Source organism: Cydia fagiglandana, chromosome 17, assembly GCF_963556715.1.
Source record: "Cydia fagiglandana chromosome 17, ilCydFagi1.1, whole genome shotgun sequence".
In the NCBI taxonomy this organism is placed as follows: Eukaryota; Metazoa; Arthropoda; class Insecta; order Lepidoptera; family Tortricidae; genus Cydia; species Cydia fagiglandana.
This window is the reverse complement of record NC_085948.1, coordinates 16,116,661-16,130,180: the sequence shown is the minus strand read 5'-3', so window position 1 is coordinate 16,130,180 and position 13,520 is coordinate 16,116,661. Positions and strand designations below refer to the sequence as shown.

Genomic DNA, 13,520 nt, shown 5'->3' with positions numbered 1-13,520 from the left:
GTCTTCTCCACGGTGATGCTGCAGTCCTTCTCCCCGGTCCAGAGCTCCGGGAACCGAAGTAGGGGGTTGTTCACTTACAATAGTAAAGTGTACGAAGTCGATCCTCAACTGCATGATGCCGGCGTGCGTCTTCTCCACGGTGATGTTGCAGTACTTCTCCCCGGTCCAGAGCTCCGGGAAGCCAGGGAAGGGGTGAAGTGGAGGGGAGGGGGGGTGAACTTACAATAGTAAAGTGTACGAAGTCGATCCTCAACTGCATAATGCCAGCGTGCGTCTTCTCCACGGTGATGCTGCAGTCCTTCTCCCCGGTCCAGAGCTCCGGGAAGCCAGGGGAGATGAAATAGGTGAGGTTGTTCTGGACCAGCCCGCCGCAAGATACTTCGACTGGAAGCAAGTATTGCAGGTTAGTTTTCATTATCTTTAAAAAAAGCTCTGGTGGCCTAGCGGTAAGAGCGTGCGACTTGCAATCCGGAGATTGCGGGTTCAAACCTCGGCGCCATCTTGATAGTTACGCTTTGTGATTAATTCCTTTGTTTTTTGCTCATTAATATTGTTTAAAGCGTAATATCAATAACTTAGTATACAATAAACTAATGTGGTAGTGTGCAGTGAATGGAGAATTAATATTGGAATGCCGGTAGTCCACATGCTACTTGTAAAGTGCAGCTATCGCTTTACAAGAGCCAATAAAATCACCGTACACTGTCTTGTACTAACCGCATAATTTTAGTCGTATTTAAAGCTTCTAATATTTTGACACTGGCGAAATTGTCCCACTGGATTGAAGCCATAATTTTAAAATAATGTGTGAATGAGCCCCCAAGATAACTAGCGCCCCAGCATCTTGTGTATGGTCTTCTTAACTTGAAAAACCTTTCTCGCGCTCTCTATTAAAACTGCATGAGACGAACAATTAAACTTTAATGGACAAAATAAAGTCGGTACAATAAAGCGGAGCGTCGTAACCCGGTTTATGGCAGGTCAGTCTGGATTTAATGGCGATGGCGGCAGCGTACAATGTATGAGAAACAATACAGTAGCTACTGAAATCTCTTATATCACACTACTTAGCTTATCTTATCTTATTGTTTTCGGGGGCCCTTGCGGATACACTTCGACCCATAGGGATCTTTTGTGCAGTTACCCCCTAGAGAAAATCCGTCAGCTACTCAAGAGCTTTTCCCACCATCTCCATGTGTCGGATGATGGAGCTCATGGGTAGCGTTTTAAAGTCCTTTGGTTCCAGATATCCTGCTCCAAAGTCCTTCATTCTTTGTCTGGCGAGGGCGTGACATTCACACATTAAGTGTTGCACTGTCTCTTCCTCTTCGCCACACATACGACAATCGGTGTTGTCAGAGTGTCCCATCTTGGCTACTACGTAGCTACTAGTATTGACTGTGTAAACACCACACCCCGTTATTAACGCTGCAGTTATCAGAGCTGGCGGCTACCTCGCACAACGCATCAGCAATGCGATACAGTGAGGAAATGCCGTCAGCATCCTGGGCCTCAAGGGCCTATTTTAGATTTAAGCTAGTTATTAATTCCGTTTTAGTACCACTGTACCTATATATCTTGTATGTAAATAAATGATGCAGTCCGTTTAAAATAAGGGTTAGCAAGTATACATTACAATCGCAAGACCGATAGAGGCATGGCGTGATAATATCGGTCGGGGCCAGGACTCACTTTGGGTCGTTGCGTCACCGTAGTATGTAAAAATACGTACTCTGAATTCGCCTTTAGGACATAACTTCGCCTTGACTAACATTAAATCATAGTTCCACTAGAACTTTTTTCACTTTTTATGCCTGTGTATAGTGTATATGCGTTGCCGGCCTTTAAGATGGGAGTACGCTTCTTTTCCTTAAAAGATATAGTGAGTAGTGTTTTTTTGAATTAGGTACTTAATGAGTTCGGGTATTTATTTTCCAGTGTACAATTTTCAAGCGCACGTAACACTCGGAATTTTGAATAAAATTATAAAGCGTCCCAGAAAGGCACCCAGTGTTTTTCTAATTAAAAGCGTTTCGCGGCTGCGGCTACTGTGATAAGGCTTATTAGCTGCTTTGCCGCAAACAGCCATAATTGCCTACCTGCTAACACGGAGAAGAGAAAACTGAGAGGAGAATCATTAAAATTAAGGAAAAATTGAAAAAATGCTGTTTCAGGCGACTAGAACTCTTCCCTAGGGTTGGTATTCCACCTGTGTAGTACCTATCTTGGTCGAATGGGCATTGCGTCGCACTCTGTCATTAAGCAAAATCTGATACGCAAATACACATTAGACCATGATATTCTTTTGTTACCTTAATGTTAGTTAATTTTGTGGCTGTACGCTTCCTCTTTAAAGGGCACACTGATTAACAGTCCGCCGGATGGTATCGGCCTGTCAGTTGGAACAAATGTTGACAGTTCCGAACAACTGACAGGCCGATACCGTCCAGCGGACTGTTAATCAGTGGGCCCTATTAACATCTCCGTCACGTGCTTTTACCGTGACCTAAGCTAGGAAACGCATTTATGCACCAACCTTTGGTGTTTGTTTTTCTTTCATTTCAGTTTGTATTTTTAAGACGCCCTCATTTACAAAAATACACCTTAAATATTAAGACATAAGGCTGAGAACACAATGCAAAATGTCTACACATTCACAGAGAATTTCGTAATTTCAGATTTAAAAAAAAACAGGACCAATAGGGTTGGAAAAACAGCATGAATGTAATGTAAATTGATATAAAAGACAAGTGATTTTTATTTTCTTTTAGAGTAAAATATTTGCGCAAGTACTAATTTAATTCCACTAACTCGGAGTTAGACAGGATTTAATTGTACTAGTAACTCCGGGTTTAACCGGTTAACCCCGAGTTAGTGGCTAACCCTGAATGGTGCAAGTTGCCCTTATAGATATAAAAGTAAGTTCCATATTATAAAAAACAATTTCCCTGGATCTTACGAGGTTAAGTTAAAAATTAGGGAGACCGAGGTGAGTTGTAACAGAGGAGAGTTGGAACATCGTCGATTTTTTGGAATCTGTTAACAAGAAACTAAGTCGCCACAGTGTGCGTTTGTTAGCTCGTAACTTGAACTAACAAACGCGCGCTATTGGGACCTAGTTTCTAGTTAATAGATCCCAAAAAATCGACGATGTTCCAACTCTCCTCTGTCACAACTCACCTCAGTCTCCCTACATAAAAAGAAAACTAAAACTATTTCTTAACTTGCCTCTGTGGCATGGTGCCAAAGACGCTGGCAGATTTCATCACTGACTAGTGATGCTCAAGCATTGAGCGGGGAAGCTGCCAACTTTTTCATCATAATAATTTTGGATTCAATCTGAAATGAATTGCCGTCAGAGAATGCAGGCTTTCGGATTGATTGCATGAAATATATTTATGTGATTGGATTTTTTGGCATTTCCATTTTTCGCCATAAATGTTTTGCCTTCAATTTGCATATTTTGTTCACAAGTACGTAATGTTATTTGTTATTTAAACATGGTTCCGTTTTTAGATGAGAGAGGAATTTTTATGTGTATCTGAATTATACCTACATAGGTTAGGGTGTAATTCAATTATTTGTACCTATGATGTAAATAAATTGTATTTTCTTCAACAAAGGATGACTCTCGTTAGACCGGGCCGTGTCCGGGCCGGAGCTTTCGGCGCTTACTTTTCTATGCCATAACAGGCACGTGATACTTTCCTTAGAAAACGATGCGCCGGAAGCTCAGGCCCGAACACGGCCCGGTCTAACGTGAGTTTATCCTTAAAGCGCCCTAACACCTACTGCCGTATTCGAACTTCAAGATATTCACAGAGACGACACGTACTAGATCCATTCTAGATACGTTATAGTTTAGATATCAACTAGTTCTCTTTTGCAGCGCAATTCGGGCAACCAATGTCACTTTGCGTTAGATAGAGTAAGATATCTATTAGATGTGAATTGGATCTCTAAGTCATATCCTGTGGAAATCGTCCAAGAGTATCTCCAGAATCGCGCAAATATCAAATTTGACAGGTTAGATCTTAAACATATCGTTATCGTATCTTGGTGATGTCTAAAAGATATCCAATAGATGTCTATTTCAAAATCGGAATCGAGCCCCTAAAAATTCTATCAAAATTATTTCTGCATTTCATAATTATCAAAGTAGAGCTTCGTTCCATCTAAAACTCCGTAGCTACATTGTACCTACATCTCTCTACATAGTAGACAAATTGCAGTCACACACTTACATTGTATAGATAATATTGATCTCAGAACGACACGAGACACGTCACGTATTAAATCACGACGATAAATTCTGCAATTCTGTACCACAGACCTAGAATGACGCGTACAGTCAGCAGCAGAAGTTGCTAAGCGGGCCAGGTATTCAAAATGATCTTGACGCGACTTTATTGTTAAGAGAATAAGAGCGTGTCGAGGTAATTTTGAACACCTCACCCGCTTAGCAACTTCTGCTGCTGACTGTACCTACGCTTAAATATAATTGAAGTGGGCAAAAGAGATGTCACGTATATGAACATTTCACGAGTGCGAAAGAGGCAGACTACAAATAAAAAACGTGACCACTTTTGAGCTTCATAAAAGCCACTAACGGCCGTTTGATTGTACCAAAACGTAAGGATCGGAAAATACGAAAAGCAGTTCAGGAGATACGGTATACAAACAAAAAAACCGGGCAAGTGCGAGTCGGACTCGCGCACGAAGGGTTCCGTACCATAATGCAAAAAAAAAAACAAAAAAAGCAAAAAAAATCGGTCACCCATCCAAGTACTGACCACTCCCAACGTTGCTTAACTTTGGTCAAAAATCACGTTTGTTGTATGGGAGCCCCATTTAAATCTTTATTTTATTCTGTTTTTAGTATTTGTTGTTATAGCGGCAACAGAAATACATCATCTGTGAAAATTTCAACTGTCTAGCTATCACGGTTCGTGAGATACAGCCTGGTGACAGACAGACGGACGGACGGACGGACAGCGAAGTCTTAGTAATAGGGTACCGTTTTACCCTTTGGGTACGGAACCCTAAAAAACTGAAGTTCGTAACTACCGGAACACTTTTCACGTATATAAATCGACGTGCCACATATAAAATAAACTTTTATTGAAGTTTGTATTTCGGATTTGTCCCAACTCACCCCATTTTACGGTACTTGCATACATGGAGATAGTAATAATATGAAGATAGTATATGCACGTTGCACATTTGCACCATAATTGAACTTTTATGTCATCTCGTGAAATTGCCAGGCATATTTGAACTGAGTATACCTAAAGGTTTATAACAAAGGCCTGTGCACACCGCTTGCGTGACGTGCGCGTGCACGTCTCAAACATTTGGGCGCACGCGCACGTTCACGCCTACACGCTGGCGGCGTGCTCTGGCACCCGTCACACAATTAAGTTGTAGCAAGATTCGTTCCATACTTATTTCGCAGATTTTCAAGGAAACAGGCCGCGTAGCCAAGATGCCGATCGCTTACGCTCCGTAGCCTCGGAGTCCGTAGCGATCGAAACGCAACTGTCACTGTCGCACTAATATGGAAGTGTGATAGAGAGACATAATGGTTTTCGTTGTCGAAGCGATAGCGATTGTGACCTTGGCTAGGCCGGCAGTTCGTCATCATCATCATCATCATCTGAGCCATAAGACGTACACTGCTGAACATAGGCCTCCCCCTTATGGGGGGTGAATGCCATAATCGCCACGCTTGGCAGGCGGGTTGGCGATCGCAGTCGAGTACACCGAATTTGAGGGACGCTGCTGCCCGTCCACCGGTGGTCTTGGACGTAGTTTAAGGACATACATGGGTCCCTAACATTCCTAACAGGACCTACAACCCACAGGCCTACTACTACTACCAACAGTTCCTAACATTTTACTTTTTTTCTGCCATACAAGGGTTTAATTGTTTTCAATGGTCAGCAACATTAAACGGGATTTGGTTGCGATTGAAAATGAGATCAAACAGATGACTTTAAAAAGCTCAAAACGTTAAAATGCTCAAGGAAGTATGTACAATGTAAAAGGCAGCATACATTCGTAGGTATTCCGAAGCGACTCACGTAGTAGAGACTCCATTTAAATCCGATAGCTGTCGCTCCCAACGTTGAATACAAACTCAACGAGAAAACAATGTGGGTATGTAAAGCGGGGCGAGGTATTCTGCATGATTGAGATTTGATCTTATCCCTACAATGTTTTGCTGAATCGCGAATATCTCGATTTAGGTTAATTTGGAATAGTTTCGCTGAAATTCTACGTATTCCTGGACCCCTATTCGACAAGCGACGTTTGACGTATCGTGTTGATCTCCCGTTGATGTGGGAAAAATCATAAGTTCTCGAATACGTACAATGTCAAAATTTGACATTAACAATCCACAGTTAGGGCGACAAGCAAACCAAACCGAACCACCCTTAGTTTAGAGTCGAGTTTTGGTTGTACCACATGATATTATCCACCGTTGATGGAATCAACACTCAGTATGCAATAAAATCAACTGTTGATTTGACGTGGATGCGAAATCTGACAGTTGTACATGTCGAATTTGTCCCCAGAATGAATGGTTTAATTCTCATACAGAATGAATACGTTTAATGGTTGACTCAAGCTAAAACGGTCCGGGTCCGGGCCGGGGCTGCCGACTCTTACGACGCGGCTGTACCTACCATATTTAGTAACTGTTATTACCTTATTTAAAGCCTTTTAAAAGTGTATTTACCTTCATCTACGTTTTTGAGGTTGTAAAATAAACCCAGCATGCATATGAACTAGAACCTCGTTTTCTCGAAAGTCGAAACAAGCCAACGAGCCAACATTTAATCGACACAGAAAACGATTTTTTCGCAAACAATGCATCATCTTGCACTTTAGGTACAGACGCAAAATCTTAAACAATATAGGTATAGGTATAGGTAGGTAGGTTATACCTAGTTAAGATAGGAGTAAAGTTGTGCGTGCAGTTTCTACGTCAGTCTTGTGAGTTTCATTGTGACATATGCCCATATTTCAACTGCACTTCCTTCTTGATTGAGGTCTGTTCGGAAAGAGAAGAGTCGTGGAATGTATTGGGCCCCACACATTCCACGACTCTTCTCTTTCCACACATACTCTACTGCCGACTGAATTACTGTCGTAAATGTCAAATTTCATATTAATTTCTCTATATTTCTTTTATAGATATTTTTTAAACATCCTCCAATAACGTTGAGCTGTAACTTTGCAGCAATGCTGAGTGTAGTATAAATCCGAACGATACCTTAATACTCGTCCAAACAGCAGCACTCCTAACTGTACATCGGTGGACCTTATTACAAAAGGCATAAGGTCCACCTATGTGCAGTTAAGAGTGTTAGCGATGGTACAATGTAGGGTAGTAGGGGAGACTAACCATAAACTCTATATGTTACGAGTAATAAGTTTTAACTTTCTCAAAGTTGTCAACATTTGTTTAAATTAAGTTTCTGACGGGTAAATGCTTATTTATTCTTGTTTTACTTTAAAACAAAGGGAACTTCGTAATAGTCACTTACAAGTTCTATATTGTTAGATGGTGCACAAGACTTCGACTTGACACCTACCTACTCACTACGTAATTTCAATTTCACTAACAGTTTTGAATGATTCACTTCTCCATTTTTAGGGTTCCGTACCCAAAGGGTAAAACGGGACCCTATTACTAAGACTTCGCTGTCCGTCCGTCCGTCCGTCCGTCCGTCTGTCACCAGGCTGTATCTCACGAACCGTGATAGCTAGACAGTTGAAATTTTCACAGATGATGTATTTCTGTTGCCGCTATAACAACAAATACTAAAAACAGAATAAAATACAGATTTAAATGGGGCTCCCATACAACAAACGTGATTTTTGACCAAAGTTAAGCAACGTCGGGAGTGGTCAGTACTTGGATGGGTGACCGTCTTTTTTTTGCTTTTTTTTGTTTTTTTTTGCATTATGGTACGGAACCCTTCGTGCGCGAGTCCGACTCGCACTTGCCCGGTTTTTTGAGATATTTGACATAGAAGTCAATTATGCAGCACTACTTATAAGACTTTACGTACTTTCGGGTTTAGATAGATGCCGACGGCGCGGACTGTCTTTTAGCTCTACTTTCAGAGCTTATAGCCCTTATTGAAGTAGTATATACTTAATTACTTACACACACAACACACTCCCAGTCCGTGCGCGCAGTCGCCGGCGCTCTGTCCGTCCCTCTGACGAGTCTGACGACAGTCGTACGGGTTCAGGCAGTTGCCGGCGCGGGCCGTCTTGTAGCCAGTCGGTTGACATTCACTCTCGCCTTTGTCTGTTTTTTCTCTCTCTCTCATGTCCAGGTAGATAGTACGTGATAAACGGAAAATAATTTATACTTACACACGCAGCACACTCCCAGTCCGTGTGCACAGTCGCCGGCGCTCTGTCCATCCCTCTGACGACAGTCGTACGGGTTCAGGCAGATACCGGCGCGAGCAGTCTTGTAGCCAGTCGGTTGGCATTCACGCTGGCCTCTATCTCTCCTCTCTCTCTCTCTCTCTCTCTCTCTCGTGTCCAAGTAGATAGAGAGTACTTGGTATATACTTACACACGCAGCACACTCCCAGTCCGTGTGCACAGTCGCCGGCGCTCTGTCCGTCCCTCTGACGACAGTCGTACGGGTTCAGGCAGATACCGGCGCGAGCAGTCTTGTAGCCAGTCGGTTGGCATTCGCGCTCGCCGCCAACAGGGAAGAAGTTGAGGACCTTGCCGAGGGTGAAGAGACCACCTGGAAGAGAAATTAATGTTGTAAATACATAGGTACACAAATAGGGACCGTGCGCATTGGAGGGTCTGCCATCTTGTGGCCTGAATCGGAAACATAAACATGTACATTGCCAAAGCAAGTGCTGCCATCTACCGTTCTCGTACGTTTTCTTGTGCATAGTAAGTTACTGTCATCTTTTGGGCTATACGGAAGCACAATACTTCACATTTAGGTACGCCTCGCGCCAAAAATCAGATTTTTACAGTTCATGCACTCTCCCTGTACACTAGGGAATATAATTTGTATACGGGATGAGCCATTTGTTCCTGAGCCATGGATATTTTCTATATGTATAAGTAAGCCCAAGCGCGCACCACGATTTTAATTTTTGCGACACGATTTTAGAATCGCGCTGTAATATATCGCAGAAAATTCACTGCGCGCACTGCGATGAAAAAGTCGACATGGATGTCGTACCATTCGCTTGTCGTGAAACAATATGCAATCGCTGTATGACTGAGTATTTATACCACAAAGGTGATCTCCTTCTATTTCTATCATTAAACGGTCAACATCTAGCGTAACTCCATTGGAGAAGCAGGTTCCGATATGTTGATGCTTGGAGAGCGAAATGCCGACTGAGGTCCGGGGTGCGATTTTATTATCGCAGTGCGCGCGGGGCCAAACAACTCCGTATGCTGCAATTCACTTTGCGACAATCGCGTCGCGAGCAGTCGCGGAAAAATGTGACAAATCACAATTTTAAAATCGCTGCGATTTTTTTGTCACATATGCGCGCACCGCCATATAAACACATACGTTACATTTCTGCGACTAAATTATCGCGCGACAAAAAATCGTGGTGCGCGCTTGGCTTATGTATATCCTCGTCTAACACCCATAAAATTAATGTAGTTTTGCTTAGTCTGGGGCTAGGTTGATCTGTGTAAGATGTCCCCTAATATATTTTATTTTTATTTTACATTTATTGTAACAAGACTAAAATTGAATTCTGGTTTCTTGGTCTAACTCTAACTAATATGATTAGTAGTCGTGTCATGTATATGTTAATTTTATTTTTTTGCTTATAAATATTTCATTTTCCGGGTATAGCTCTTGTTAGGCAGTAAAGTACAAAGTTGTAACTTCAATATTGAAATATTCAGTGGCATCAAAATTCTCTCGGCACCTCATAAACGAAACATATTCGCGTTATTCTGAATTCAATCGGAAGTTCGCAATTTACCGGCGGTTTTCGCAAATAAAACTTTCCCCTAGGTGATAACGGCACAGCGAAATGTAAATGCTTCACCAATATTACCAGAGACGAGTTATTGAAGATAATGCTTGGGATATTTCTGCTTCTATTTAAAAAAGTTATTAATGTAATTTTACTCATTGGGTAACGCACTTTACATTTGAAGTTTTCTGATATCTGTTATATTTACGGAATTATCGCCTGGCTACATTTAACGATTACACCCTGTATAGGTAGGTACTTAGAATGAGTGAAGTCAAGACACTGCATTAGGGCAATCACGTACGTACAGTACTTTTTTCAATATATGGGGTAAATCGTCAATTACTGGCCACCAGCTAATAACTGGCCACCCTAAACTATAAATGAATTACATATTCAACAATAAATATAATTCATTTTAGTATAGGTTTCAATAACTGGTCACTCGTAACTACAACTAGCCCCCTTATACTAAAATGAATTCTGTTTATTTATAGGTGAATAATTAATTTTTAGTTTAGGGTGGCCAATTAGCCTACTTATCTGCTTGTACTGTGCCTATATCTTAACTTTTTTTTTTATCTCCATGAACAAAGTTGCAATAAACTTTTGGACTGCTATGTAAGTACCATACAAATTATAATTGTACTTTGTGTACAGAACTGAACCATGCTAGTCTATATTATTTACTAATCTTTGATATTGCTAAAACATGCACTGATGCATATTGCACGGAAAACTCCAACAACAAACCGACTTTAATGAAACTGCACCTTAAATATACACAATACGGTTTGTTTTTGCATGTTTGATAAATGAAAATCAAGTTGCTAGATATTCTAGAATTAGCATAAGATAAGCTTGGTGCTTCTGCGGAAATGGGTAAAATGGTGGCTTATTCGCTTTTAGGTTATCAAAGACATCAAAGTGTTAAACATATACATAAATAAACATATCACGATGGAGGAAAAATACCGTAAGCACATTTTGCTAGTCAAGTCCCTCGGCCATACTCGTATCACTAGCTATTTTATACTAAAATTATTATGCTATAATATGCAGGATATGTATATTTTAAAACATTTTCCTGGCATTTGAATTTGATTAAAATGTGTAAACATTCAACATAAAACTGCAATTTTGTGTTGGCCGCACCCCTAAAAACTTGTACTATAGGTAGTACAAGTTTTTAGGGGTGCGGCCCTACCTATATTCGTCAATTACAGGCCACTATTTAATAACTGGCCACCTTATACTAAAAATGAATTATATTCACCTATAAACATAATTCATTTTAGTTTATGGTGGCTAGGTTAGTGAATGGCGGCCAGTTACTGAAACCTTATACTAAAATAAATTAGATTTTTATAGGTGAATATAATTCATATTTAGTACCTATAAGGTGGCCAGTTATTAATCGGTGCCCTTATTGACAATTCACCCTATATCCTCTAGCCGCCCAGAGACCTATAAAAAGGTCTCCTATTCCATTCTAATTTGAACTTTGTGTTGACAAAATAAAATTTCATTTTGCTTGGTAAAGTTTGACGTATGGGCGGCTAGAGGATATCACGAGAGAATTTCACAAGCCATCTTCAGGCTTATAATAGTTATAATAACCTAACCTAACTTATTTTGATTTAAATAAGCAACAATAAGTTTCCACTCCATCGTAGTTTGCAAAAAAGACGTATTTCGCCTATAAAGTTGAGTAAGAATAAAGTGGGTTGATAGATCCATAACGCTGTAAGCTCGGAACAAACCGAGGCCCGGGGGCCCGGGGCGCTTGGCTGCGACATACGCTAGGTACAGACTACATAACACGTCAGTAGATATGTTATGTTCCTTATAAGAATAAAGTCGGTTGATAGATCCATAACGCTGTAAGCTCGGAGCATACCGAGCGCGGGTCCGGGGCGCTTGGCTGCGACACCCGTTAGGTACAGACTACATAACATTGCGGTAGATATGCCACTTATAAGAATAAAGTGGGTTGATAGATCCATAACGCTGTAAGCTCGGAACATACCGAGCCCGGGCCCGGGGCGCTTGGCTGCGACACACGCTAGACTACATAACATTTCAGTAGATATGCCACTTCAATAAGAATAAAGTGGGTTGATAGATCCATAACGCTGTACGCTCGGAACAAACCGAGGCCGGGGCCCGGAACGCCGTCAAAAAGTTAATTTACCCCTTTGTAATCCCCACCTCACCCTAACTTCGAGCAATATAATATAACCTGCCTGATAATCATGGTCGCGTTCATCACCTGTCATGTCATGCGTCACTTTCGCTCCTCCATACTTGTTAGAACGTGACAGGCATGGTGAAAAATGATAAAGAGCCGGCCATCTTAGCCCTACTGGTTACATTTGTGTGAGAGTGGCGTATTTGATTATACGATAAAAGTAATCTGTGTCCGTATCGCTTGGCTCAGGGCATACGAACCCGATACGGGGCCTAAATGTATCTTAGTTGTATGCGCCATTTGCATAAAAGGCTACATGGACTACTACATGCGTTTAGTGGCAATCGTACGAACAGAAAAGACAATCAATGTGTAAAAAAGCCCCGGTTTTTATGCATAACTTAGTTATGTTATATTATCATTCTCTAAAATGAAATTACGTATGGGAACATCGTTTAAAAATTATAATTTGCGTTAAACTGTTCGCTATACCGGGTGTGGCTTGTAATACGAGCAAAAAATTAAACTGTAGACTGTACTCCTCATACTGACCAACATTTGTTCAGCGACTTATAAAAATAACTTGTGGTTTGATTTTTAATACACTTTAAAGTTTATCTAAGACGCAATGTATTGCGAAATTTGTTATGTTTAAGGCGTGACAAGCACGTCAATCACAACGACATGGCGTGGCGATGGCGTCCATTGAAGATAATATTTATTTTGTATGAAAAATAGGGAGTCTAAATACTTCATAATTTTTAAAAGTTGTTGAACAAAAGTGTCACCATTTGAGGAGTACAATCTATGTTTTAATTATTTGCTCGTGTTACAGGCCACACTTGGTATACCTAATATGGTAGGTTCTAATTTTTTACAGTCTAATTCCAATAGTCAATTTTGTTACCTCTATTGCCTGGAAGGTGTTAACTTTTGACACAGTGAACACATTTACGTTATTAGTAAACCAGTGACTAAAGCAGTGGTGGGCAAAATTCGGCCCGCGGGCCATCTCCGGCCCGCGAATGGATTTTATTCGGCCCGCCGTCGGTCCTATGAAATAATTAGTATATGGCATTGGCCCACGATTATCGCAAATCAAAATAAATTTTGGCTGCAATTCTGGCCCTTCACTTAAAATTCCTAAACTTTTTGGTCCCCCATGTAGAAAGTTTGCCCACCACTGGACTAAAGTATAAACAAGTGATCAAACAGGAGTTTTCCAATCTAAAGTCAATTAACTCGGCATTCGCTGGCACGTTCGTTAACTCTAACTCGGTCTGACTGTATCATGGTCTGACAAACTGGGCGGACTGTACACTAGGGTT

General features: G+C 41.0%; 1 protein-coding gene across 1 annotated transcript in view; it reads right to left on the bottom strand.

Moving 5' to 3' along the window:
* LOC134672616 (uncharacterized) overlaps positions 1-13,520 on the bottom strand; it is a 57,756-nt gene that overhangs the window by 11,426 nt on the left and 32,810 nt on the right. The window contains exons 2-3 of the mRNA XM_063530571.1: positions 8,603-8,782; positions 224-384 (exon numbers count right to left, since the gene is read on the bottom strand). Coding sequence (XP_063386641.1) covers positions 224-384; positions 8,603-8,782 — 341 coding nt within the window. The remainder of the gene's footprint in view (positions 1-223; positions 385-8,602; positions 8,783-13,520) is intronic.